General features: G+C 53.0%; 1 protein-coding gene across 4 annotated transcripts in view; it reads right to left on the reverse strand.

Annotated features, from left to right (window-relative positions):
- ZZEF1 (zinc finger ZZ-type and EF-hand domain containing 1) overlaps positions 1 to 27,836 on the reverse strand; it is a 103,875-nt gene that overhangs the window by 31,639 nt on the left and 44,400 nt on the right. The window contains exons 17-36 of one of the 4 annotated variants that reach the window (XM_058705695.1): positions 26,564 to 26,631; positions 25,601 to 25,715; positions 22,868 to 23,027; positions 21,641 to 21,762; positions 21,414 to 21,536; positions 20,429 to 20,595; positions 20,270 to 20,351; positions 19,319 to 19,520; positions 18,353 to 18,501; positions 17,062 to 17,302; positions 14,334 to 14,413; positions 12,144 to 12,237; positions 10,229 to 10,697; positions 9,401 to 9,565; positions 6,759 to 6,878; positions 5,920 to 6,081; positions 4,299 to 4,428; positions 2,612 to 2,750; positions 958 to 1,123; positions 154 to 416 (exon numbers count right to left, since the gene is read on the reverse strand). In XM_058705695.1, the coding sequence (XP_058561678.1) occupies positions 154 to 416; positions 958 to 1,123; positions 2,612 to 2,750; positions 4,299 to 4,428; positions 5,920 to 6,081; positions 6,759 to 6,878; positions 9,401 to 9,565; positions 10,229 to 10,697; positions 12,144 to 12,237; positions 14,334 to 14,413; positions 17,062 to 17,302; positions 18,353 to 18,501; positions 19,319 to 19,520; positions 20,270 to 20,351; positions 20,429 to 20,595; positions 21,414 to 21,536; positions 21,641 to 21,762; positions 22,868 to 23,027; positions 25,601 to 25,715; positions 26,564 to 26,631 (3,217 nt within the window). Of the gene's footprint in view, positions 1 to 153; positions 417 to 957; positions 1,124 to 2,611; positions 2,751 to 4,298; positions 4,429 to 5,919; positions 6,115 to 6,758; positions 6,879 to 9,400; positions 9,566 to 10,228; positions 10,698 to 12,143; positions 12,238 to 14,333; positions 14,414 to 17,061; positions 17,303 to 18,352; positions 18,502 to 19,318; positions 19,521 to 20,269; positions 20,352 to 20,428; positions 20,596 to 21,413; positions 21,537 to 21,640; positions 21,763 to 22,867; positions 23,028 to 25,600; positions 25,716 to 26,563; positions 26,635 to 27,836 lie in introns of all 4 variants that reach the window. The other 3 variants (XM_058705693.1, XM_058705694.1, XM_058705692.1) reach the window with 3 other exon arrangements.

Genomic DNA, 27,836 nt, shown 5'->3' on the forward strand with positions numbered 1-27,836 from the left:
AGTCTGGAATGGGCTCCACACCAGGGTGAGCGTCTCCCGTGCAAAAGTGGATGGGGTTGCCTCTAACCGAGCACGGCATTTCACTGCTAGGGAGGCTTTTCCTGCACAAGCGGCTGGGAGCTGGTCTGGTTTCGGTGCACGAGCGACAATCACCTTTTCCCTGGTGAGCCTTCATCAGACAGTCCCCCACAAGCTGCATGCACTGGCTGTGCAGGGCCGCGGCGCTGCTGCGGGCCCGGGAATCCAGCCTCTCACCGCCCGCATCCTCTGCGCTGGCCAGGTGGGTGCTGTAGAGAGCCAGCGCGGCAAAGAGCAGCCAGGCGTAGTTGTGGATGTAAGGCTGGATGAGCCTCTGCCGGTCGCTGATCCGGATGGTCACCATCGGATGAGCCGTGACACTGTGGGTGGGCAGATGGCTGCAAAGAAGACACATTTACGGCCTACGGGCCTCTGTGAGGCTCGAAGCGAGAAACAGGGCCTCAGCGGGGGTGCGTGCACGGTCACTGCTGGGCGTTGTGACCTCTAAGGCCGTGCTAACTGGAAAGTATAAAGACAGGTACGAGCCCTCTCCCCAGGAAAATGAACCAACACAAACACTGTAATACCATTTCAGGATTTCACAACCCCTCACCCCCTCCCTGGCAAAAGACTCTCTAGGCAAACTAGCTGATGTAGAATTCCTCTTGTGACATTTGCAAAGTGCGATATCATTTTGGTAACGTGAAAAAATGTTTATAATTTCTAGAATGGATGTGGAGTATGAATGAAGGAAATAATTTAAGATCAGTGATTTGTTTTAAAATACTTTAACAAAGAACAAAAAGGAATAAGCTAAGCACACATAGCAAAATCTCCCTAACTGTTAAATCTGGGTAATGGGTATGTGGGGATTCAGCGTACTGGTCTCTTTACTCGTAGGCACGTTTGAAATCTGTTAAACAAAAAAAGGAGGCATACCCATAGGAGTATTTCTTCGCCGCATAGCACCCGTAGCAAAGATCAAAGTCATCACACACATTGCAATTCATCCTCCGGCCGATGATCAAACCCTGGCACTGGTCACAGGTAAACTCCATGCTGACCATCTCGTGGTCATCTCCGTGGCCCTCGGGCTTCACCCCACCTGGGGAAACAGCCGCGGGAGGCGGATCAGGCAAAGGGCTCTTACAAGGGCTAGTTTCCAAACACAAACCAATCTAGAAGCAGGGCTCTGCCGAGTTACCGCTCAGGATGTCAGGAGTCACCAGGCTGTTCCGCCCAGTGGCTCCGAGCACATCAACAGTACTCAGCACAGAACTTCTTAGCCGTGGTACCACGGATCAATCCCCCTTTTCCTGGTGCCGCACAGAGCCTGATCGAGCGTATTACAAATTCCCATTGGGACCACCACCTGGCAGAAACAAGACCGCGTACCCATCTGCGAGCTGTCTCCTGTGTGACCCCCTGCTCTGACAAACATGAACCATCTACTGTGTATTCCCGTTAACAAGCACTGAGAAGCGTTCGGGTCTGTGCTCTCACTTTTTCGTTCCAGCATCACACAGGGAAACAGACCCCACAATCTCAAACCCTGCGAGTGAGAAACAGCGTTTGCATCCCGTGGGTCTCCGTGCCCCATCGCACACCCTGTTCACCGCTCCTCACATCTGACCCCTTGCTGCTCCCGCCACCACGAAGCTGGTCCGGGCAACAACCCTTGGTCGTTGCTGAGACCGAGCCCCCAAGGGAAACTCCTATAAGGCCAGAGCCACCTCCCTCCAGGAGAGATCTGATTGTGTCAACACCCCAGTGTCTGTAGGTTTGTTCCAACACGCCAGCCGATGACCCCGGGGCCCCAGCCTGGGCCTCGCCTGCCTCGGTCCGTCACTCAGCTGGAAAGACTCTAGACACGCTACAGGTGCTCACCCCTCTGTCTCTGGACTTGTTCTGCTTTGGGCAGTGATGCACCACCTTCACATCGCCCAGCTCTGACTTTCTTCAGAGACGAAGTCACAACCCACAATTCACACTTCCTCACGAGCCTCCCCTGCAACACCGATTACTGTGACCTCTGAACTTTTCCAGAACACTCGGTCACTCATCAGGAACTCAGCATTCGTGTCCTGGGAAATGTATTCTGCAGGCATGTCCCGTTTAGCTCCTGCTAAAACTGTAGCCGCTTCCCAGGACGGGGCTATACCTTCTGTGACCGGGCCGTGTGTACAGAGCACTCAGATGCCCACGAACGTCAACGTGCTTTCCCTCAGCACCCGCACATCAGGCATATTCAAGGATTTCTGAGGTCTGACTCTGTGTACTCGACCACTTGGACACGCTGCATGATTCGGAGAGAAAAGTAATGTTCTGCAGACTCAGCTGACTGTGCATTCGTGGGTCCTGTGTGTTTACTGAGCGACTACACCCAGCTTGACAGAAGCCGGAAGCCCGTCAGGCCACAGCTCTGGAGCTTCTCATTCACCCAGGAGATGAGACTCCTATCTGCCAACCAGTCAGAGCACTCCCCGGGCAGTCTTTCTGTTCGGCACAAGGGGAGCGAGGAAAACCGACACGGTCACGGAAAACAGCACGACCAGCACTTCTGGGCACGGCCCGCTCGGACCGCGGCGCGTACCTAGGAAGCAGGTCGTGCAGAGATCCATGTCGCTGCACTGCAGACACCGGTAGCGGTGCCAGGGCGCGATCTCGTCACACCCGTCGCAGGAGATGTCCACGTGCAGCAGCTCAGAGTAGCGGGCAATGAACATGTGCATCTGTAAGGTGAAGGCAACGCAGTTAGCCGACGGACTTCCCAACGTGGCCGCTGCCCATTAACCCAGTCGTCCTGGGAGAGGTTCGCGAGTGCTCCGCCCTGCAGCAGGTGCCAGGGAGAGAAGACGGAGGGACTGCCGTCTACTCAGGAACCCCCTCTGGCGACGACACAGACTGACGATAGCCCCGACGGGCAAAGTCAGGGGCCGAGAGAACCCTGCGGGGGGTATCAGCGGCCACTGGGAAGGGCGTGAAGGGTTTTCAAAGGAGGTGAGTCCTCGGCTGAGACCTGAGGGACAAACGGGTGTCAGCTGGGTGGGGGTGAGCGTGGCAGGCATGACAAACACCATCAGTAGCAAGTTCTACAGGAGGGAATGAGACAGCGGGACGGTGGTTCATAAGACTGTCAGTAATTCAGTACCTGAGTGTAAAAGGCAGTACAACGCGGGGGAGCAGGTGGAGGAACGATCTCTGAGCTTTCTACAAGTTCCTCTGGCTACCGAGTTGGGGATGGACTGCAAGAGGCAAGACCACAGTCGGGCAGACTGGCCACGGGAGTGGCTGTCAAAGCAGCTCCGTGACACGAGGGCGGTGAAAGGCGGGCAGGCCTGACAGACGCTAGGGAGGCCGAGGTGCGGCACCTTGGGGACAGACTGGACGTGGGGCTGCGGAAGGGAGAGGTCAAGGACAGCATCCAGATTTCTAGCTTGGGTACTTGGTTGGACGGAGCCGCGTCAGAGAAACAGGAAACACTGCCGAGGACGCACTGTTTGCAGGCGCGTGAAAGGGAAACCTTCCATGGGGGGCGGGGAGGCAGGGGCACCTCGGCATGAGCAAAAGCACCGGTTTTACTGGAAAGGAGCTGCAGGCCTCAGGACCGCCTGGAGAGCAGGAAGTAAATCAGAGCACACAAGCCACACCACCTTGGAGCTACTGATGGCTCTCGGTAAGACACTACCACAGGAGAGAGAAAACTCGCTGAGGCCACGTGGGCGTGCCCCATCTGAGCACCAAAAGGTGCCACGTGACCACCGTTAACTGGCACACAGTAGGCACGCGACCCTGAGAAAATGATCGAATCTGAGGCAGGAGATGCCTGGCACAGTGTGGCAGTGATGGACCCACACCGAACGCGGAGACAGACACGGCAGGCTGTCGGAGCCCGGTGCCTCCGCGCGTCTGGACCACGGAACTCTGACCGGGCGCTCGGCTGCTCCCAAGCTTGCCGGGCGGCCCACGACTGCGACATGGCTCCCCACGTCACCTGCCTACAGGAAGAGCGTGTGCTGCCCGAGGACACCCGGGCCCAGGGCTTTCAGCACTTCTCTCGGTGGAGGGAGGAAGACGTGGGCCCCTCGCGAGCCCACACTCTGGGAGTCCGGTTCTACAGGAGGGAGCTGCACTCGGAAGGAGGTCAATCCGGGCTTCGGGGCCCCTCAGGCTGTACCAACGGGACCCTCGGGAGCCGGCCTGCGGGCACCCCCCGGGCAGACTCTCCTCTCCAAACTCCCAGCAAATCACTTCAGATTACTCCAGTTGAGAGGTCTTACTTTCCTCTGCTTCTCTGGGTCTTCCTGGGCTATTTTTTCATACCAGGCCTCAAACATGCCATCCTGACACTCGTCCATCCATTCTGAGTTCTGCTTGGCATCAGCAAGCTCATCGTCTTCACTCCACTGGCTGCAAGAAGGACACAGAGAGAAAAGCACGCTGGGGAGCAGACTGGCCCCTTCACGCTGCCGAGCGAAGACGTCCCAGGACCGCCAGATTGCCGAGAGGTACACACAGCAGTGAGAAGGAACAGATGACAGTGGGTGAGGAGCCGGAGCCTGAAAGGTGTGCCCCCAGGGCACAAGTGCACCTGCGAGCCGTTCGTGGTGACCCTATCCTGTGCCAGGCACTGGAGCCATAGCGAACTTTTTCAGTTCCAGCAAGAGAGGCAGGCGGGAGACCCGGGCTCTGTCTCTCCCGTCAGCTGCTCTGAGGCCCTGGCACCACACTCCGCTCTGCTCAGTGTCCTCGTTTCGTGACATTTTTGCTTAACGTTTATTTATTTTTGACAGAGACAGACAGAGCGTGAGAGGGGGCGGGGCAGAGACAGAGGGAGACACAGAATCTGAAGCAGCTCCAGGCTCCCGGCTGTCGGCATAGAGCCCGACGTGGGGCTCGAACTCAGGGGCTGTGAGATTATGACCTGAGCCGAAATCGAAATCGGAGGCTTAACCAGCTGAGCCACCCAGGTGCCCCTCAGCTTCCTCCTTTCAAAGAAGAATTTCATATAGATACTCCCATGGGCTCCTTTTAGATAAAAAAAATTATAGATTTCCATAACTTCAGTTCATAGTTTGTTTTAGCACCAGAATTTTACATACAAAGGGATTTGCTCGCCGCTAAATGCAAACACAACAGACTCCACTCTGGGCGGGGCACGGAGGGAAGTGGCAGGATGGGGGGGTGGGACTACTTGGCTGACCCCCTCACCCCCACCCCGGCTGCGTCCCCTCACAGAGGGCGACGCCAGGCTCTGGGGAACGAGGAGATGGCTGTTGTGCCACCTCCTTCCCCAGAATGTCTGACAAAGCGAAGCCTCTCCCCTTGCCTTCCTCCTCTCGTTTTGTTCTGTCTTTTCTACAGACACGACTGGCTCCTGGGTAAGTGGACTTGAGCAGGGAGGAGACATTAAAAGTGGGAAGGAAAGAAAATCCGCATACTATCTTTTTCTCATAAACTAAGTCTTTACAATACGCAAGAGGGTAGAGCGGCTAAAACCCTATATGCACATAACCAAAGAATAGAGAAAAGGGTTCTCCGATTCCACAAGCGGTACCAGGGTGTCCAAAAATGCGGAGGGTCCTTGTCCTCCAAGTCCCCAATCCCACCACCACCAAGTCACATACGCTTCCTCGCACCAGACCCTGTTCTCACCCCTGAGAAACAGAACTCACCTGCCCTTCACAACAATCCTGGGAGGTGGGTACCATTATTATCTCCAGGCGTGAGGAGGAGGGAACTGAGGCAGAGCGGGCTCCAAGTACCTGCTCAAAGTCACCCGGCTGGTCTGTGCCCGAGCCAGGACACTACACAGGGAGGAGCCCAACGAGAGGAACCCAGCTGCGACCCCAGTACTCACGATCCGCTCGAGGAGCCGCAGACGCAGGACCGGGTTCTTACCTGATCACACTGTCGTGGACACTTATGTTCTCTTGTGTCATTTTCATGAGGAGATCTGGTAGCTGAATGTCCACAAAGAAAGCGAGGTCGCCAGGTTCCCAGCCCATGTCCAGAAGATGAAGCAGGGCTGTCTGCACACAGGACAAGGCAGGCAGCAGGGACCTAGAGAGCCCATGACGGTGCAATTTGTGGACGCTGTCCATCGCCAGGGGGACAAGACAATGCAAGTCACGACCCGCTGTGTCTGCAGGTGGAGAGCAGACGGGACGGCTGGTCCTTCCAAACTGCACACACCCCACACAAGCCCTCGTCAAAGCACAGCTCAGCAAGAGCTCCAAAAGCACGAAGTGAGGCGTCTGCCCTGCCAGGCCTACCTCAGGGGGCGTTTTACGGTCAAGGACGGAGCCGTAAAGATCACCTTCCCGATAAACAGCAAGATGAGGGCCAGTCCCGAATTAGCCCAGGTCGGTCAGCGTAGGAGGAGAGGGAGACCGTTTGATTCGAGGTTTCTGTCTAAAGCACCTACTGTGGAGGCGCCTGGGGAAGGGCTCTCTACTCAAATTCTAAGACTGCACCTAACACATCTGCAACTAAAATGACAGGCTGGAAATCCCTACACGGACCAAGAACCATCCCCCTGAAAACGCTCACACCACACAGAAAAGAAGCTGGGACAGAGTATACAGTAGGTTGGCAATGAGCTCAAGACGGTAAGATCAGGGATCACAGCTCTTTTTAACTCTGTTTTTCTATATTTTCAACACTGAACACGTATTTCTTCTAAAATCAGAAGAAGTAGGAAGAACGCTTTCTCTGGGAACGGCGCAGTTATACAGTACCTGTCATTTATGCGGCTGAATCCTTTAACCGCTTTGACCAAAAACAGAACAAACTGGTAGTAAGTGGCTCGAATCTCTTTGTGCAGGTCTGCGCCACAGCCCTCCAAGTGTCCAAAATAACTAGAAACAGAGGAAAACACTGATCACCTGATTGCCAAGCCATCGCTTACTTAATAACTGTGATTCCTTACAGGAAAAAGAGCCAAGACGCGGCGCCCGCACAAACTGGCCGGGGACCTGAGCACAAGTGCAGTCGCTGGGAGCAACGGCAAAGCAGGGTCACGGGGGGGGGGGGCCGGGGGGCCGGCGCCAGGAGTGAGGGGCGGCAATCGTTTCTCTCTCTCTCTTAATATAAACCTGCCCCCAACTGATGGCTGGCCACCACCACCGAGGGTCTCGGGTTCTGGGTTAAGTACTCGACCTCATCAGTCACACCCACCCTCGCCTCCCCTCACAGATTCCACCTTGACCCTTGTCACCACGGTGATGGCATCACCTCTGAGACCCTCACCTGAGAGCAGCCTGCCCACCCTCTCTGCGACCCGACCCCCACAGCAGCGACTTCAGCCCCAAGGAGCCCTACACACCACAGGACCTGCTCCTCCCTGATGACCCAGGACGTCGCTTCGCGCCCACCGCCACCCGTGCCTCTCTTCTCTGGGCCGCAGGCCCAGCTGAGACCCCACGCCCCCTCACCATACACTCGCCTGGGAACCCTACACAGGCACCAGCACAGCACAGCACAGCACAGCGTCGCTGGAAGAGGCACTTCTCAAACAAGCGCTCAAAACTCTCAGGCAGTCAGCCTGCCTTTCTCACTTGGTGTTACCATTTCAACCCCTCCTGCCTCTCCTTAAACGGCCGCCACTCCTCCCAACCCTTCATGTTTAGCTGACGACTCTGCCGTTCTGTTTAAACACGGAAAGGCCACACGGGCGCCCCACGTCTCTGTGCCTCCATCCATGCTGTGACCCCCCCCCTGCAGCCACAGACGGCCTCCTGGGCTCTGTGCAAGCCGACCCCTTGGGAGTCACACGGTACCTGCCGTGCATCAAGTGCGCCTCAAACTGATGCTCTCCCGCCAGCATACGAACGCTCTGACACCTCTTAAAAACCCTCCGTTGATCCCATCTCCCCTGCATTTCTGCCCCTGTCCTCTGCTCCTCTTTGAGGCCGAAGTTCTCGAAATGATCGTCTGTGGTCTCTCCCTCCATTTTACACGCCCCATTTTCCTCTCAACCCAGTGCGCCTGGGCTTTCGGCCCCATGGCCCCGATGAGACTGCAGATCCAGTGTGTTTTCACGTGGTGCAACCTCCCACATCAGCGCATGACACATTCTTCTCTCAGCTTCTATGACCCCACCACCCCCAGTGTTCGCTCCTGATGGCCACTCCTTCCTGATCTCCTCAGCTGACCCCTCTTCCTCAGCTCTGAATAAAGAGATGCCCTTCATGCTCAGTCCTGAGCCCGCTCTTGTCCACCTCTGCCCTCTTTCTTGGCCATCCGGTCTCACAGCTTTAAAGACCACCTATGTGCTGAGACTCTGTCCCTAACCCTGGCTTCTTTGCAGAACGTCAGACCCTTACCCTCACTGCCCGGATATCTGTATTTGGATGTGAAAGAGGCAGCTCAAACCTAACACACCAAACAACTTTGGTTTTCTCCCCGATCTGTTTTTCCATTCTCTTCCCCTCAGGAAAGCGCATCACCATCCACCAAGTACTTTGCTTCTGCCCACGCTTTCCCAGAGAGCAGCCAGAAGGGTCTTTCATAAACGCAAACGCCAGTATGCTCCTCCCGGGCTTGGGGTCCCCCATCCACGACTCAGTACAAAACCCAAACACCTTAAATCATGTCCTACAAAGATGTACATCACCTGAGCCCTGCCTAATTTCCTGAGCGGGTCTCCTCCCATCCTCCCTCACTCAGGCACGCTGGCTTTCGTTCTGTTCCTCGGGCTAAGCCCCTGCCCTAAGGCCTCTGCCCTGTTCCTTCGGTCTTCAGTGCTTTTCCCCGAGTTCAGCCCGAGCTCTCGGTTCACAGGCCGTCTTCTCAGCCTGCTCCCTGACCACCCACCTACACGACAGCAGCTTCACCGGATTACTGTGTATCACTGTCCAGGACGGGCAGATTACATAGGCGAATGGATGGATGGATGGATGGATGGATGGATGGATGGATGGACTTCTGTTATTGTCTGTCTCTCCTCCATAAAATACCAGCTCCATCAGAACAAGAATCCTGCCTGCCTTGTCCACGGCTGCACATGCATCACCTAGAACAGCGCCCGGCATAGTGCTCAGGAAATACTGACTGAGCTATGAGAACAACCTTGTGAAACACTTCGTGTCCTTACTGTAGAAGAAAATTAAAGTCAGCTCACAGCTTCCAGGAGCTGACTGACGAGCACGGGTACGAGGGAATACAATCCCCACTGTCTGGTCAAATACAGCTGATAAACTCATCAGGAGGAGCGAACTCGTATCTGGTATTTACTCGCTAAAAGGATAGAACCCCTTTCTCCACAGGATGAGAGAACTGACCAAAAACATACATTTGCATCCTCCACGGAAATACGAGTTACTGATTAAAGAAGACAACCCCCGCCGGTGTTCCTTGCAGGTATGGACTTTGGACTTACTTGGTAAACTCTTTCTGGCAGGTCAGAAGTTCCAGCAGGAAGAGAATGCACGGCGGCTGGAAGCAGTGCGGCTGCCCGAGGGACTCCACGCAGTACTGAACTATCCTCAGGACTTCGAGGACGCTCTGCGCTTGGGCTTTCCTCCAGGAGAGAACCTTCACAACACTGAACACAGAACCCAAGTCAGGGGCACCGAGAGAGCTCAAGCGGGGGCATGTTAACAACACGGAAGGACTGCTGTGAGGGCGTCAGAAAGGTCACTCAGGAGGGGACCAGCACCTCTTGGCTACTTTTAGTCACTGCCCAGCAGCAACACGAAGCGGCTCCCGCCAACTGTCCAGAAGCCCCACAGCCCAGACTGACAAATTCAGTCATCAAAAAGGAACGCTGGGTTCTTTACTGCCCCGCAGAGACAAAGTTTTAACTCTCAGGACGGGAAATTAAAACATGCAATATGCAATACTTCCAGAGATGTAGGTCCACAGGTATACAATTCTGTCAGAAAGTATCAAATCTTAAGTTTCTCCCAGAATTAAAAAAGACACATTTATAAACGACAGCCACCATAACAAATGTTTCTTTGCACCCTAGCGGGACATTACTGAGGTGCAATTTTCATACAGTGTAACGTGCAAATCTGAAATGACAAAATACACCTCTAAAAGAAAAAAAATAATCACCCGATTTTTCATTGAACGTTCTAGAACAAATCTCAATCTCTCTTTCAAGTATTACTTGCTTGCCTTCACGTGAACCTCAAGCCTCTGACCAGCCTGGGTGCCTACAGCTCGAAAAGAGAAGGTGCTGGGAAGGCGCTGCCCGGCTCACCTCTCGTGGGAGAGGGACTGGTCCTTGATGAAGTCCAGGACATCCCTCAGCAGGGGGTATTTCTCTTTCACTGTGGGCGCCGGTCTGGCCTCCTCCATTGACCGGAAGGAGAGCAGCCGGAGCCGCCCTCGGGTGAAGGGAGGCCGCCGGGTGGGAGCGGAAGGTGACGAGGGCTCCTCAGTGGCGGCAGGGGGCACCTCTGAGGCAGGGGGGCCGCTGCCGGGGGGCAGGTGTGGCTGCGCTTCCGAGCCGGGACCCCCGTCCCTCACGGCAGGTGTGGCCGCTTCCACGGGAGACAGCGAGGCCTGGAAATGCTCCTCCGCCACAGAGCTCGTCCTCGGGCGCCTGTCGCGTGGCTGCAGGTGATCCACGTCATCTGTGGCCGCCAACTCGTCACGGCTTTCTTCTGAACTCGCTCCCATGGGCAAAAATCTTAGCAACAGGAGACTCTTCTGAATACACTCTTTCGCTAAATGCAAACAGCAAGGAAGGTAGTGAAAAAAGTCAAAACCAAACTTACTGCTTACTTCTGGAGAGAAAATGATCTATATAAACTCTGTAATTTAAGACGAGAAATACCTCGGTTACCACAGTGATATACACATCTACTGAAAAAAATAAACCTTTGTCTCACTGTACAAGTCAAAATCTCCCCAGCCCGGTCATCACACTTAAAAAGAAGTTTCATTGGGGCGCCTGGGTGGCTCAGTCAGTTGAGCGTCCGACTTCATATCAGGTCTCAATCTCACAGCTCGTGGGTTCGAGCCCCGCGTCAGGCTCTGTGCTAACAGCTCGGAGCCTGGAGCCTGGAGCCTGCTTCGGATTCTGTCTCTCCCTCTCTCTCTCTCTGCCCCTCCCCTGCTCACACTGTCTCTCTCCCTCTCTCTCTCAAAAGTAAATAAACATTAAAAAAAAAAATTTTTTAAGTTTTATTGTGGATGTTTTCTAACATGCAGAGAGAAGAGTATAAGGACCCCACTGTGCACCCCTAACGCCAGCCCAAGGCCAGTCTCATCTCGCTAGCCGCTCCCTCCCTGGATTATTTCCATGCAGACCACAATATCGCACTATTTCATCTAAACGCTTCAACACATTTCTCTAAAGTAGTGAGAGGTTTTATTAAAAAAAAAATTTTTTTTAAACATTTATTTATTTTTGAGAGTCAGAGAGCAGGGGAGGGACAGAGAGAGAAGGAGACCGAATCTGAAGCAGGCTCCAAGGCTCTGAGCAAGCTGTTGGCACAGGGCTGGATGCGAGGTTTGAACCCACGAACCGGGGATAGTGATCTGAGCCGAAGTCGGATACTTAACCGACTAAGCCACCCAGGCCCTTAAAGTAGTAAGAGTTTTTAAACTGACCATGATATCACTAAGAAATTAGCAGGTAATTCCTTAATCTACCGAACACTCAGTGAGAGCACACTTGGAACGCATTAACAAGATGTAGCTCAAAAGCACCTGACGTCTCTCTCCTAAGAGAAGTAATGAGAAAGAGTCAGCATTTGGGTCATATTAATAAACAATTACTCCTGGGGCACCTGGGTGGTTCAGTCGGTTAAGCGTCCGACTTCGGCTCAGGTGATGATCTCACGGTTCGTGGGTTCGAGCCCCGCGCCGGGCTCTGTGCTGACAGCTCGGAGCCCGGAGCCTGCCTTGGATTCTGTGTGTGTCTCTCTCTCTGCCCCTCCCCTGCTCATGCTCTGTCTCTCTCAAATAAATAAATGTTAAAAAACAAAATTAAAAAAATAAACAATTACTCCTCTGGCATTTTTCTCTTTGTGACCATCCTTGGAAACTACATGTAGCTCCTGTCCTCCTACTTTCCTCAGGTCAACACACCTTCAACTAAAACAATCCAGAAGACGGGTCACCGGTTCCCTAGGCCACGCAGACAGAAGGCTGAGTGGCGCACTCACCCAGGCTCTCGGGGTTCAGCTCGGCAGCCTCGGACCCATGCCTTCCTTCCGCCTCGCTCCCCAGGCTCATCAGGGACTTCTGCTTCATCTCTAGCTGGGGGGAGAGGCGGAGCCACATGACCACACTGTCCGGGCCAGGCTGCCAGGACAGCCACAGGATGCTACTTCAAACACACCCAGCAGCACTGACATCACGGAGAACCGTACCATTACTGTCCAGCCACCAAGGACACGGGACTGAGTTGCTTTTGTTTGTCCTGGGAGTAAGCCAGACTTTGAAAGATGGATGTGTCTGCAGGTGTATGTGCAACACTGCTTTCTTTTCAACTATGCATTGTTTGGAGGGGGTTTTACCCCAACCCTATTATTCGAAAACTGTGAACACTGGAGCTGGGGGGGCCATTACCCACAGCTGACCAAGCGCAGCTAAGGCAGCAGAGGTCTAGAGGAGCGAAGGGTCTTGCTAGGGTTACACCTCCAGTCTGCTGAAGTTGGACCAAAAGTTCACCTCCCCTCTGTCTGCGTGAGGGGACACTCGTAAGCGACACCGAGCCTGCCGGGCAGGGGGCGGTGGTCACACAGTGGGAGCCACAGTGCGCACAGCCCAGGCGGCAGGCCGTCTGTGCCACGCGAGAGGCCACGGTCTGGGGAAGGAGGCTGGCGTCTTGTCCAGCTATCGGCAGTCTGTGCTGCGCTAGACCAGAAGCGTGGCCTAGCCTGTGCCTCGTCCACTGCCAAACCCTTTCACCTGAGCCGCCTGTGGAATGAGCCTGTGTCGGACACGCTGTCCTCAACGACTGCCACTGCCTGCCCCGTCTCCTCTGCCAGCGCTGCTCTGGCCCTCCTCGCACCGTTCTGAGGGCAGGACCTCTCAGTTTCTTCTGAGAATCTGTTCGTTTGGTCCCCATCTATCTATCCATCTGGTGTGTATGCTCCGATCGCTATGGATCCTGGTCAGGCCTCTCTGTTCCCGGGTAAACTCACGCCTTAAAAAAACATCCCTGACGGCGTGAAGCTATCGTCATCCCTCTTCTGACGTTTCCGTGAAACACCAGTGAGATTCTTCCACGTTTGCTGAACCCTACCGCCAGGCGTCTCTGATAACCCGTATGTTCTCATCCTCAGCATGTCCCAGGCTGAACTCACCCCCTACTCCCAAAGACCCAAGGCCACTTTCCCCCGTCCGGTCAACGCTTCCAGCGCTTTCCCCCGTCTGGTCAGTGCTTCCAGCGCCCAGCAAGTCACCAAGGCAGGAGCGCGGGAACGGTCCCGGACGCCACACCGCTGTGCACCCCTCAACCGCGGCCACGGAGCCTGACCATCCTACCCCTGGAGCAGCTGTCACGTTTACCTAGGGACCACGGTCAGTCTCCTGCACTCCGTCTCCTTGTCCGTCCCCTCCTCCACGATTTCAGGATTCCTCCCAATCACTACACAGCGTTTAAGACGACTGTGAACACATAAACAATAACATGTAGGGTCCATCTCCACGCCTGAGAAAAACGATCTCCCGAGCACGGCGTTCGCCATTCCTGTGCATCTGCACCATGGCGCCGCAGACCCGGGCTGCGTGTCAACTTAACGTGAGGTGGAGCGCACTCGGACCTTCCTCTCGGACTGGTTTCTGCTCGTCACCCGTGTGTGAGCTGACACACGTGGCTCGCCTCACTCACTCTCACTGCGGCACAGCGGCACGTGACCGTCTCACGCTGCAGCGTCGCTGAGGCAGCCAGGTAACACACAGTCTCGCCGTCCGTCCTCCTACCGGTGCACATTTTGTTCCTCCAGTTCCTGGCTGTCACCAACGAACGGTCACTACGGAACCACTTTTCTACCATGCAGAAAGGGCCCCCCTTTGACAATGGCCTTTCCCCCACTGAAAGCCCCGAGTGGTTGTCCCGTATCTACCACAGTGCTTTTCCACCTGGTCCACGAGGTCCCGCAGAGTGGCCTTTGGGGTGACAGCCCCCCACACGCACCGTTTCCTCTGAATGTCCTTCGCACTCACCACACTACGATTTCAAGGGTTCTAAATTATTTTACAGCATTTCATGTTGTCACTGAACTTGAGTTTTTAAAAAATTCCTAAGGTTATGCTCTTGAGAAGAGGGCTGTTACACCTTAATGACAACGAAACCATGGTGGGAAAAACTCAAAATACAAAAAGATCCCATGCAAGGAAAATCTTACCATCCATATCCGAATCCCATCTGCCAAATAGTACACCTGTGCAAACTCCTCGCTCAGGGCTGTGTGGCCCCCACTTTTTACTGGGGAGAGGAGATAAGGAGAGGGCGCTCAGTTAGCTCAATTCACTACTGCGACCAAATCAGTTTATGATGCGACCAAATCAAATTTATGCACAAATCAGTTTCTAAACCTCCTAACACTACTAACACAGAGTCTTTTCCCTGAGGCACACACATTGCGGGCAGGAAGACGCTTGGACGTAATAAAGATCAGTTAAGCCACAAATACCTGGAATGGGTTCTCTGTGTTACTTCAAACTAACCCTTTTCAAGTGAACAACATCTGAAACGGACACACTATTAAACGGGGTAAAATATTTAAAGTAAAAATATGAGAGTAAATTATCAAAAATATTAAAAGTAAAATAGAGTATTAAAAGTGGATAAAAAATAGTTATTAAAAAATAATAATTATTATTATTGACATGAAAAAGGTTCACGGTATAAATTAAGTAAAAAAGGTCAGCTTTGAAACAGTGTAAACAAAATTATCTATTTATAAAGAACATACGTATTTAAAACACAGTGTGCACGTAGGTACATATATACTGTAAGGCCAGGTAGATATGCAGAAATATGTTAATAGACTTGTTCTTGAACTGATGAGATTATAATTGATTGTTATTTTCAGCTTTTCTGTACTTTTTAAGTTCCTACATGGGTATTATTCTTATAATCAGAAACATAACAAAAAAGTTGTTTGTTTAAAAGAAAGACCTATGAGGGGCGCCTGGGTGGCGCAGTCGGTTAAGCGTCCGACTTCAGCCAGGTCACGATCTCGCGGTCTGTGAGTTCGAGCCCCGCGTCAGGCTCTGGGCTGATGGCTCGGAGCCTGGAGCCTGTTTCCGATTCTGTGTCTCCCTCTCTCTCTGCCCCTCCCCCGTTCATGCTCTGTCTCTCTCTGTCCCAAAAATAAATAAAAAACGTTGAAAAAAAAATTAAAAAAAAAAAAAATAAATAAATAAATAAAAAAAAAAGAAAGACCTATGAGCCCTGTTTCTTTCTTGTCTTGTAAAAACCCAAGGAGAATGTGTCAGAACAGCATGATGCTTTCTGGCAAGCGGACATATGATGCGAGGACAATTTTCTGAACATGCAGGATGTGCCGGGCTCTATACCAGGCCCTGGGGACACAATGCTGACGAACACAGACCTGGACCCTGCCCTTACCGTCTAGGTCAAAGACTCCTGCCATATATTTCTAGTGCGAAAGGTTGACCAACTTTTACACAAAGGTGACCAAGTGATCTAGACAAGGGCCACCCTTAAAGTAGCCCATCCCGCAGGACCTGTGAACAGCCCTAAGGAACTGAGGGCCTCCAACGGTGCCTCCAAAGCCCGAGTGGCAGGTATCCTGGGAACAGCCTATATTCGGCAAAGTGTTTCAAGTTCCCACATCAGACTGTGTGTTTCTCTCCTGAAATAAGATATGTGATATCTGAACACAATCTGAAAAAGAGCTAGGGAACTGGCAACCAGCCAAAAATTTTGTTTCTCAGGGTTTGTTGGTTATTTTTTTTAATTGTTACTTTAAGTAGACCCCACTCCCAACGTGGGGCTTGAACTCACGACCTCGATGTCAAGAGTCGCAGGCTCTACCGACAAAACCAGCCAGGTGTTCCTGCTTCCTAGCTGTCAACTCACACGGCTTTTGTCCATCTACTGAGACGGTCCAGCTCTCTTACTATAATTTGATTGTGAAAACATACACTGGATTTTTGCTTCGAGACCTGACAGGACACATCGCCACCCCCTAGCAGAGATAAACTCTTCCATGGGACGGCTGTTTTCATAAATCACTCGTGCCTCCATGTGGATTTTGTTTACTTGAGCAGCTTCTTAAAGAAAATAGTTAAGAATTGAAGGAGGAGGGATTAATGGAGATGTTTTAGAAATCAGGAAATAAACTCTGCAAAGTGAGCTCCAAAGAACAGGGCAAAAAGGGCAGCAGTGACCCTCGCGGTGATCGCGGTAACAGCAGCCGTCAATGACCTGCTCAGGTGGGAGAAACCACCCACCCCCGCTCATTTCATCTGCGCCACAGAAGTGCTCGGGGACACCCCATGTCGTCTTTAGGGAGAGTGTGAGATGTTCTTCCCTTGAAAGACGACGAGGAAAGAGATTATTATGAGGCCGCAGGCTGCACGCACAGTGGACACAGGTGCACGCGACGGCAAGGAGCGTGCTGCCCACAGAGGAGGCTGAGCAGGGGCAACGCTACAGGAGCTCTGTGTGCAGGTGCGAGCGGACACCTCCGCTCCCGTCCCTGATTATCAGCACACTGAATGACCTCAACGGGTCCGGGCGTAACCGGCATCTCTTGGAAGGTCAGAGCCACCGGCCCCCAGTTTACAGTTTTGCCTGAGACTAAACCCAAGTCAGGGTTTCCTCCCATTAAACTTGCTGGCAGTTTTCCATGAGATTTGTGGAGAAAGAAGTGACCTGTCGATTAGGAAACTCAAGGCCACTTGCCACGCACGACAATCCACTGACTATAAACTGGTCACGAATCTCTTGACCGGCAGAGTAGGACTTAATGAGATGGAAGTCTACGGTGGTAGAAACACGTTCATATTTGAAAATATTTTAAAATTTTCACTTAAGATAGGCTTTCTTAAAACTTAGCAACTGGCCTTCGGATGAGAAATATTCCCTGTAGTATAAGTTACCATATTTCTGCAGCTTCTCATATAAGTCTGGAGTACGACACACCAGAGCAGCAAAGGTGGCGTTCACAGCTTGATCAATAGTGGAACCAGCAACTCTATCTGTCTTTGGGGCCTGTTTTCTACATGCCTGTATGAGTCCCTTGCACAGTTCTGACAGTGGCCCACAGCAGCTCTGGGCAGGGTCTGCCTGTACAAACTCAAGAAGGAGACGGCGGCAGGGATCCTCGGGGATGCGCGTGACCTGGAACAACAACAACAACGGGTCCCGGTGAGCGCAGCCGTTCGAGGGGTACGGTTCGGCGAGCACCTGCCGGGCCGGAGGAGAAGGACAAAACACGGGGTGCTCTGGGGAAACCACACAGGTACACGGGTTGAAAACCAGGGTAAACATAGGGAGACGGTGAGGGCGTGAACCCAGCGCCACCACAGAGCAAAAGGTTATCGAGCACCAACTGCCAGGGAGGGATGCCCAGTGCCGAGAGCCCACCGGACAGAGCCCCCGGGGGCGGCTGATGTCACGAAGAAGAGCCTCTGGGAGGGAGTGGGCTTTGGGCCGGACCCTGAAGACTGAGCCGGAGTCAAGAGTCAGCGGCGAGACTGACCTGGCCTTAAGTCTCACCCGGGGCTGGGCGGTGGGTGGGGGTGAAAAGGGCAGAGTGGCGAGGTGAAAGGAGATGGGATAGAGCCTCGACCGTCATACCGAGGAGCTCGGACTTCACCCTGTGGGCACTGGGAGCCATTACTGGTGCTCGGCAGTGGGATGACAAGGGACGATAAGACGATGCCGCAGCTAAAGAGCCACATCTACAGAGAGAGGATGGCGGGGGAGAGGCCCTGGACCCTCAGCTAACCTCCGAGTGACTTGGGGGACGGAGGGACAAGAGGTAGAGCAGGGACAGAGGGCAGGGCGACGGAAAGGGGACGAGAGGCAAACTTGTTTAGTTGACGAAATACCACGAGCGCCGCTGTTCACGGACAAGAGTGCAACACGAATCGTTCACTCCGTCTGACTCAGCGGGCACCAGCGGCGGACTCAACTGGCCGGTTCAGCAGCTCCGTGCAGACAGCCTTCCTGAGCACCTACGCCACTCGGCTGGGGTCACCCACCACCCACCGAGCGTGCAGTGTGGACACCAGGTGAACCAGGGGTGGACCCTGCCTCCCAGGGGCTAACAGCTGGCGGGGGGTGGGGGAGCGGGGGGGACGCAAACACAGGCGTTCGTGATTCAAAGCGGCGACGGTGAGCGAGCGGACTCCACTGCAGGTAGAAAGACGCCAGGACAGTAAATACCTCCTTACTATCCTGGCGCGGGCTAGTGGGCCAGCTGGCTGCTAATCCCAGCTCCAGACACAGCTGATGCCGGAAGACCGGTTTCCACAGCGGGGAGTTCAGGACCGCCGCCATTTTTGCCGGGGGCACGGCCACGTCGCCCCCTAACTCTGGAAAGAGAAGAAGGCTCGTGAGAGCTCTGTTCTCCCGGCGACACCGAGAGTCTGTCAACTGCCCAAAAGGAGGTTTTAACCACTGGGCGCTCGAAGATGAGCAAGGGATCCACGCAGTTACCGCAACATGACTGCGGCACTTGATAAACACCCCTCCCCACCGCGAACCCACAGCTGTGCCACAGGCTCAGCTCCGGGGCATTGCTGGAGACCGGGCACAGGTGTTCAGTGACACGGGAAATGCTCACAAGGTGTAAGCTTTGGTTTGCAAAAAAAATGAGAATTAAATACGCACCCTTGTGTGCTTATGAGCAGATGTAAAAAAAGACTGGGTGGGGATATATTAAAATGTTAATACTTTTCCCCACTAGGAATGGCTTTTCTCCTTGATTTTCCCAGTATGCAATTTCTATGACATTCTACTTTTATGATCGGAAAGCCTCAAAAAGTGAAATAGAAATGAAATACGTGAGGAAGTTTTATTCTATAATTATTGTTTCTTAGATGCATTTAATAACTAAGCTGAAAAATCACCTTACAGCAAAATCCACATTCCCATATTTAACAAAAACACTCATGTGGTTAAAGGATATAGAGCTTATTCTATTTCTGGCTTCCAGATTTCACTAACAAGAACGAAAGAAACAACAGCAATGCTGCTGAACACCAGCCCTGTGCCCCATGTGCCCTCTGTGACAGGCTCCAAAGTCCACGCCAAGAAACTACGGAAATAACACCCAGTGGACACCATGCTCCGGTTTGGTCTAGAGGGCCCTGTGACAGGGCACCACCTGGCCCTCCCCCACGGACTCACTGTGCGTAGACTTGAGCGCCATGCACTGGGCAGCGAGGCGACCCAGCAGCCGGGAAACAAGCAGTTGTAAATCCGACGCCCACGACACGGCCACGTCAGGCAGACCGTAGGCCGTGACTGTGAACTTGTAGCCCCACTCATTGTTACTGCTGTCAGAGTGGAAGAGGAACTGGAGCCGCGGGCCAGCCTTAAAGGTCACTTTCTAGAGAGAAACACAGAAGCCACGAGAAAGCGCCACTTCAGCACCGAGCACGTTCTCCAAGACTCAAAAAATCTAAATCCAAAACCAGTCTGTATTCTCGCCGTTCTATCTTGCCACACCCACCGGGGTGACGAAGGAGAAACGTACAACGCAACGACTGGAACAGAAAATTCACCCCTGCACCTAGTGAGGCTCTCTAAACCCCAGACGCCCATCTCGGCCAGAAACGGTGCTTGTGCGTCCCTCCGCTCCCTGCCAAGACCACCGACAGCGGGGAGGAAACCCCGCGCCAGAAAACGCGGTGGGGCCCTCCTGGCTCTCCCCACATGCTCCGGGCCTTCCGGGACCCACTGGCCCTTGCACACTGAGGATCCCAATTCCCCGTTCACACCGGACAATTGTGACACACACCAGGGACTGGCGAGTTTCCTGTGAAGAGCCAGACAGTAAATTATTAGACCCCTGGGGCCGTGCGGTCTCTGCTGCGACCACTCAACTCTACACTGCAGCACCAAAGCAGCTAGAAACGACACGTGAACCAACGGGGGCAAGGCCACGTTCTGAGATACCTTTACCTACAAAACAGAGGACCGGCTGTCGTTTGTGAACTGACACCAGCCCTCCCTTTTACGAGAGTGTGACCAACACTTCCCTTCAACACCCAGCCGCCCTTCCCCCCCACAGGCTGCCAAAGGCGGAGGCTCGGTCCAGAAGTGCACATGCCACCTCCTCCTGGGAGCACCACTCACCTTGGGCCACTTGTCAGTGCCGACTTTGGTGTCATAGCGTGTCTTTCCACCTCTAGCGTCGGTAAATTCCAGATAATCGTACCTGTGAAGGCAGAACCGCTGTTACCTGCCCTCGCTCACGTTAAGCGTTTCCGCTAGGGGGAAGCATGAGCGTCTTACCGCTTCTCGGTCTCACACCGCTCATCAAATTCCACCTCAAAACAGGTTGCGCCCGGGCTAACAAAGACGGACACCTCGTGGCAGTTGTTCTCATAGTTGTGTGCAGACTCCTTCGTCCACGTGTGTAACACCACCGGACGCTCCTGTGGCCAAGGCTCCACATCGAGCTGCACAAACGAACAAGCAAGCAAGAGAGCGTCCCTCACTTCGTGTCCAGACACGCAGGCAACGGGGCTTCCGCGCTAGCACCCGGGCAGACGGCCTGGACAGCCGACACAAACTGCCGCACGGACTCAAAGTATCCCGATGTTCCATCTGCGCACCCCGGTCACCACGCGTCTCCCCCTGAGCAGTGGTTTTTAGGGCACTACAGTGCTTCCGTGATTAGCTTCTGTTTTCTGGCTGGGGCAGAGCTGATTCCTGGAGACCACTCACTACCCACTTGAATTTCCAGTGGGAAAAAAACACCGAATGTGGGACCTTGGCAAATCTGAGCTCATCTCCTCTTCGCCCTCCCTGTGTTTTCGTCTTTGCCTTTTCACCTTGAAAGTAGGCTTTATGATACATGCCCTTTCTCTTTCCACAGAGTTGTTTTGAGATTAAAAGAAGATAGTGAAAAATCTTTGTGTCCTGTAAGGTTAAGGAGGGAGAAAATTCTTTTAAATACCCAACCTTCGAATTTGCCTTTCGACATACGTTCTCTCTTCTAGACTTCAATCTGGTTTTCACTTACACGGCTTTTATGTAAGTTCATGTGCTAGGAAAGGAAATTAACCTACGTATAGCTTCCTTTCAGACGCTGATCAGGCCAGACCAGCTGGGGCCACCCTTTATCCTTGTTAGCAAACCAGCGAGAGGCAGTCGGGGCGGGGTCCTCCCAGAGGCAGTCTGTTCATGTAGATGTGCATGATGTAGGTTTCGTTCAGCAGCATCATATCACTCTCAAGAGGGGACGCAGAGGGGCTCAAATGCCCACTCGAATTACCGTATTTGGCCCTCCTTCAGGGTCACTGCACAGCTGCTTCAACAGTTCCGGGAGCGTGCTGAACTCTCTCAGGAGCACACAGTGCGAAACGTCCAGAGTGCAGAAGTCCAAGAGAAAGATGACCTAAAAGGAAGATTAACAAAGCACTGGGCGCCTGCCTCAGACTCTGCCCAGGGCTGCGGGCCACCGACCCCTCCTGCTTCACAAAGGCCGTCACCGTGTCTTACCAGTTGACGAGCTGCCATCGAAAACACCGAATTACACAATTTCTCTACAAGGGTCTTTCCACTATACTGTGACAAAAGGGATTCCAAAATCACTCTCAAGCTCGCCAGAAACTGTGCCACATCTACCAAAACATAAAGACAGTAATTAATATTATACACGGTAGAAACGTCACTTGCTTGGTCGTCTTCAAGGACAGAGCTGGAGAGGGTCACAGACGCTGTAGGGGGATTCCACGTCAGAAAGACCACGAGACCACTATGTTTCCCTCTGGGAAGGAAAAGCAGTGCAAATCTCAAGAAAGATCACTTTTAAAGTGAGTTAATTTTTTTTTTTTGTCTTTACTACTTTTTGACAAGGTGGAGACAGCACCTGTGTGAGTGAAGGGTTACTGGCTGACCGACCCGGCCGCCAGGCTGCCTCTCCCTTTGCTCGGTGGCCCCAGGACTCTACTCCATCAGCAGTTTTGTCACAATGCTGAGACCAAATGTAAGAGAGCTGAATTTTCCACACCCGCGGTTCTCAGAACCTGGTGGCTGCATGTAATTAATTCTCTGTGAGTTTACAGGACATGAGTGTGAGGATTTTCGGTATCTGCAAAGACCACAGCAGGGCTCACATATACCTTAGATTTTAAAAATTCAGGATTTTCTTTTTTGGATAACTTGATTAAAATGGACATGACAGACTCTATTGAAGAGTGCTGCACATCCAGGAGCAATGTTTAGGCTGTGAAATGATCTGATCCCACAACAAAAAACACTTAGGCAGGGCGCCTGGGTGGCTCACTCGGTTGAGCATCTGAATTTAGCTCGGGTCATGATCTCGCAGTTCATGGGTTCGAGTCCCGCGTCCGGCTCTGTGCTGACATCTTGGAGCTGGAGCCTGCTCCAGATTCTGTGTCTCCCTCTCTCTCTGCCCTCCACACCCCCCTTCCCCCACCATTCATGCTCTGTCTCTGTCTCTCTCAAAAATGAATAAACATTAAAAAAAAAATTTTTTTTTTTAACCCATTTAGGCATACTATCACATTCAGCAGAATATTCTGGGCCAAAAGACATGCCATAGAGTTCTATTTTAAGAAGAAAAAAACAACCCAGAGACAGGTATAACCTGTAACAAAGAAGAGAAAACCATGCGCGTACTCCATGCGTGAGGCACTAAAGAGGACAGTCAAAACCCAGACACCTCTCTCTTCCCACGGCTTCGTGTCCAGCACCGACACTCACACTGGTCGAGGAGGTCCGCGGCGAGCTCTCGGGCTCCGGAGTGCGTGCTCTTCAGCTGCAGGTAGCACCAGGACAGCAGGCTGCCTTGGACCGCCCAGAACAGGGAGAAGAGCACAGAGCCGGCCTCCCCTTGGGCCCCACTGAGCACCAACAGCTCACACTAGGAGGGAGGAAACAGATACAATGTTTACAGCCAGGTCTTCACAGAACACAGGCATGGGCGTTCTCCGAGAACAGGCATCACTGGCAAAAAAATTCTAGGGAAATGGGGAATAGCTAAGAAAGGGCTTTCAGCTTTTCGAAACTGAGCACGAAAAACGGCATTATGAAAGGTCCTCTCTCGCCCTCCAGCTTTCCAGGTGGTTTTCACTGCATGTGCCCTCCCCTCAGCCCCTTACAAGACTCATTCCACCAGTCACCTCTTCTCTCTGACATCTGCAAACCCCCTTTCCCTCTGGATCCTTCCCCTGATCCTTCACCCACACCTCTCCCACCTTAAAAATAATTCCTCACCCTCCACTGCCCTCTAACCAGCAACTTTATTCTCCAGAGGCTCTCTGAAGAGAGCCTCTAGGGGTTTATCACCTCTAGGGATAAATTCATGTGCAAAAGAACCCCAAGATGTGTTCTTTCACAATTTCCGTGTTATTGCCCCAATCTGGAAACAACCCGATTACCCCTGCAAAGTAAAATGGATAAATAAATCACAGCCGAGTCTCAAAAACGCCGTTGAGGGAAAACAGCATGTCCCAGAAGACTGTGCGTACGCCATGTGACTCCGTTAATGGCTGACGCCAGGTAAAACAAAGCTGCTGTGTTTGAAAAGCTAGAAAGAAAACCCAGGAAATGATCAATATAAACTTCAGAAGGGTGGTTGCCTGGAGAGGAAGGAGGATGGTGAGCCATGGACAGGCATGTGGGTGGGCAGGGAGATTTCAAAACTACCCGGACTGTTTAGTTCTCAAAATGGACAGGTGGTCTTTAAACTGCCTGTTGGTAGGTCCTCTTTTGTAGGTGAGCTCCGTTTTCCAAAGTTGCCTTTCCCCAGGAGGCATCAGCCACCACCTAGGGAACAAAACCTTATCACTCAACCTTAACGTCAGTGGCTCTCCTGACGTTCAGGAGACTGAACGTTCACTGTCCTTGAAACTCCCTCTTCCCTGGGCTTTTGTCTCCCAGGATCTCTTCCTGACACTCCTTCCTCCTCTCCTGGCTGCCTTTCTAGTGAGATGCTCCTCAAGACGCCCACAGGTGGGCGGCGTGAGGGTGGGGGGCGGGCAGGCACCGTAGTCACGGCTTCGACTCTCAGCTCTTGGTCAACGGCTACGGAATTTTCAGCACTGACTCAGCTCCTGAGTGTCCAGGAGCTCTTGCCACCTCAAGTCCTGCCGGAGCCACAAAGTCAGCATGTTCTAAGTCTATCCATGATCATTCTCTTCTTCAAATACCGGCCTCTGCCCATGTCGTCAGTGGCCTTTAGCACACGCACGAATGTGGACGTGGTGGAAAGACAGACAGATGAGCACGAGGGAGGCTAACAGACACCACAAACACGGACGAGCAGCAGGTGGAGGCTGCAGGAGGACCTTTAAGGGAGACTCAAGAGAGGGGCCGATGAGTCTGGAAATGAGATAGAAGGCAGAAAGCAGCCAAACAGAACATTCACGTGACAGCATGGGCAGAGTGCTGACCGAGAACAGGTAAGGCTTGGGCGGTCGGCAACATGGGCATCGCTGCGGGAGACCAACATCCCTGGACTCCAAGTAATCCTAGGTCAGCACCGTGGCCTGCCGCAGGGCGACGCTGGCAAATGACAACCCGGCACAGCCCAAGCCCTCTCCCTAAAAGCAAAGCAGCCGGGAATGAATGAAAGTGTGGCTCAGGCAGCAACACGGAAACAGGAAAGCACCAACAAAAAAACACGTAGGAGACTCAAAGACACTAAAGTTCAGCCACAAAAAACAAGTTATCGTGAGGTCGCCGTCATTAAATGTCCCAAGGATGTGGTCTGGCCTGTCCCATGGTCACAGCTGCCCTGGTCCATGTTTAGTCCAGAGAGCAATTCTTGGTCCCCCAGTCACAGGGGGTTGGTCCCATCAGAGTCCGAGCAGGTGCCTCGTCTAATGCAGATCCTGAATCCTGTCCCGAGAGGCTCTAAACCAGGAGCCTGCAGTGGGGCCCAGAAACCCAAATTTCTGATCAAATTCACCAGGGGAAGCTGACCAAGTGGACACACAGACTACATCCTGAAAAACAGAATCCTTTGTGTTAAAAAAAATAAAGTGAAAGTTTAAAAATATCACTAGCAGAGGAAAAAGAGTCTACTTTTTCAGACTTAATTAGCCTACGAGTTGGCTAAGTAATCTTAAATTAAAGGGGAAAAAAAAAAGCTACAGTGCCACAGAACCCACACCACAGGTTCACACTAAGCGCTGGGCTCTCGGAAGTGCACCAGAGGGGACACCGCCAAACCCCTTCCTCTTTCTCAGAGAGAGTCTAAACGACTTTTCCCCACATGTACTGCTTGCTGACGACCAGGGGACAGGCAAGGGTCCCTCCCTGGCAGGTGATCAGGAGCCAAGGCAGGCTGGCCAACGTTTGTGTGCGTCTAGAACGGCCACAGGGACAGGCTACGTGCACGCTGTGACTGAGGCTGATGGAGGCGGCGCCACGATCACTGGACCACGGGCAGCTCCTGGCACGGGGGAAGGAAGCACAGCGGCCACTAGTTACCTCTCGAGCAGCGACGGACAGGAGGACGCTCGTGACCGCCAGCACGTCACTGCTGTTCATGCTGGCCACGTCACCCTTCTCAGGCAAGAGCAGAAGGCCACCTGGATCCTCATCACTGAAAGGACACAAATCGGTCACGCCACCTTATTTCAGAAAGGGCATTTTCAGGCATCTGTCTTACAAGTTTCTAGAAAGAAACCCAGCAAGATTTCAGTGTCAGTTCTATGGGACATGAGCAGTCTGGGTCAGAAAAAGGGCCCCGTGCCAGCTGGGCCCGTGGCACGGTCTATCCCCACGTCCTTAAGAAGCACAGGCCCGAAAATTCTCACGTCCTTAGAAGAGATTCTGAGAAGTAAATCCGATGCGTAAGTCACCCTGATGACCAGCAGGAAATACAGCTAATCTCACGACGGCCAACGGGACAACCACAGCCAAACATCCGTGTCTTCAAATGTCCCCACATGGCCTCCCAGATTCTTCCACCACCTGACACTCGAATCTGAACACACGTTCGCCGTCCACAGCAGACGTGACTTGACTTGCAGGCAGGAGCTGTGGCCATTAGCTCCCTCCCTCCTTCGAGAGCCCACGCCTCCGGGAGCGCAGCCCAGGCCCAAGTCCTGCCCTCCCCACACTTCCTTTGCTCAACCACCGTTCCGTGCTGCTGGCTTCTCAGACTTGACCACAGGACCCCAAACTCCTTTGGCTTGTTTCTGTCTTCAAAAATCACTTAGAAACTGAAGTGCTTAGAGAGAGCCTCAGTGGGTTCTGTTCTAAACAGTCTCTCAAGGACGGAGACGTGGAATAAGCTGTTCACAAGATTATCATCCCACCACTGTTTTTGTCCCTCCCGTGACCTGTGGTGTCTCACTCTAGAAACCCAGCTTAGCAGAGTAAGGGGACGGCTAAAGAAAATGGCAAACGTTTGGAACATCAGACAACTGAAAGGAATTGCAAACATACCTAAAATACGTGCACAGTGACCGGAAGGTGAGCTGCAGAGACTGCTTGTGCTCTTGCTCGGTGACATTCTTCTGGAAAAAAAAGAGAGTGCACAGTCAGACAACCTGCCCGGTGACCCTCATCTAGAAGACCAGAGAGCGGACAGTCGGGGAACCTGTTCCACAACATTCCAGAGACTGGAGCACCAGGAAGTGCCACTGCCCACGGTTTGCAGGTGTGGGGCATACACTTCACGGCACCCAACTGAGAGTGGCCTGGTGCTCAGCGGGAGCGACACCACCTGCGTAAACGAAAGACGGCAGGTTGGCTTTTGTCCACTGCTAAAGTTAACATTTTCGAGCTCTCCTGCAGGACATCTTGATACAAACGTTTAGGAAGATACATTTTCCATCCCTGGGCACAACACTGTAAGAGGAAAGGCAGGGACACAGTGCATCTCTTGTGAATCTTCTGTTTGTTTTTACCAGGATCTAAGCTTTCTCTATACAAGCCAGACAGGCTACAGTGACAGTTCCAGGAATCACATCTGCTGCTGGGGCTGCTGGGCTACTTTAGGGGCACTTTCTTCATTCCGTGAACGTACTCAACGTCTACCATTATGTGAGGCACTGAAGGGGATTTCCGGAGGATTTAAGACAGAGGGTGCAGCCGGGCAAAGGAGGGTGGGAGAGACAAGAGACGCTGTTCAATCCATGAGCATGAGGAGGGAACACAGAGCCCTCAGCCAGTGCTGTCAGAAGGGGCGGGCAGAGGGAAAGTGACAGAGCTCCTCTGCTAACGGACAGCAATGTCATTCAAGAGGTCGTATGTCCTCTATTTTGACGTGCGGGACACAAGCTAGCAAAAACCATCATTACACAGCTGCCTGGCAAATGCCTCTAGGAATCAAGCAGGACACAGTCCCGCCACGGTCCAGCAGGTCAGGCCGGCGGATGCTGTCAAAGGCTACGACTCGGCGTGAACGCGGATCCTCCAGGTGATGTGCGAATTCTGCAGAGAGCTGCGAACAACCAAAGACCCTTCCTCCTCTCTGAAACCTTCCACAACCACCTGGCCCCAACACGATTCTCCTCGAAACACGTGATGCACGTGCGGCCACTTTTTCCTCGCGGCAGGGCGGGCCTCTGGTGTCGGGGACCACACGTGATGCTTCCGCTGTTCCTCCTGTCTTAACCTGCATCCCACAGAGCACCTCACTACACCTGCTAATTCACTGCTGCGTTCAGAAATGCTTTCTGAAATTCTGTATCTGGTTTTCCCCACTAAATTCCTA

This window comes from Neofelis nebulosa, chromosome 16, assembly GCF_028018385.1.
Source record: "Neofelis nebulosa isolate mNeoNeb1 chromosome 16, mNeoNeb1.pri, whole genome shotgun sequence".
Classification (NCBI taxonomy): domain Eukaryota; kingdom Metazoa; phylum Chordata; class Mammalia; order Carnivora; family Felidae; genus Neofelis; species Neofelis nebulosa.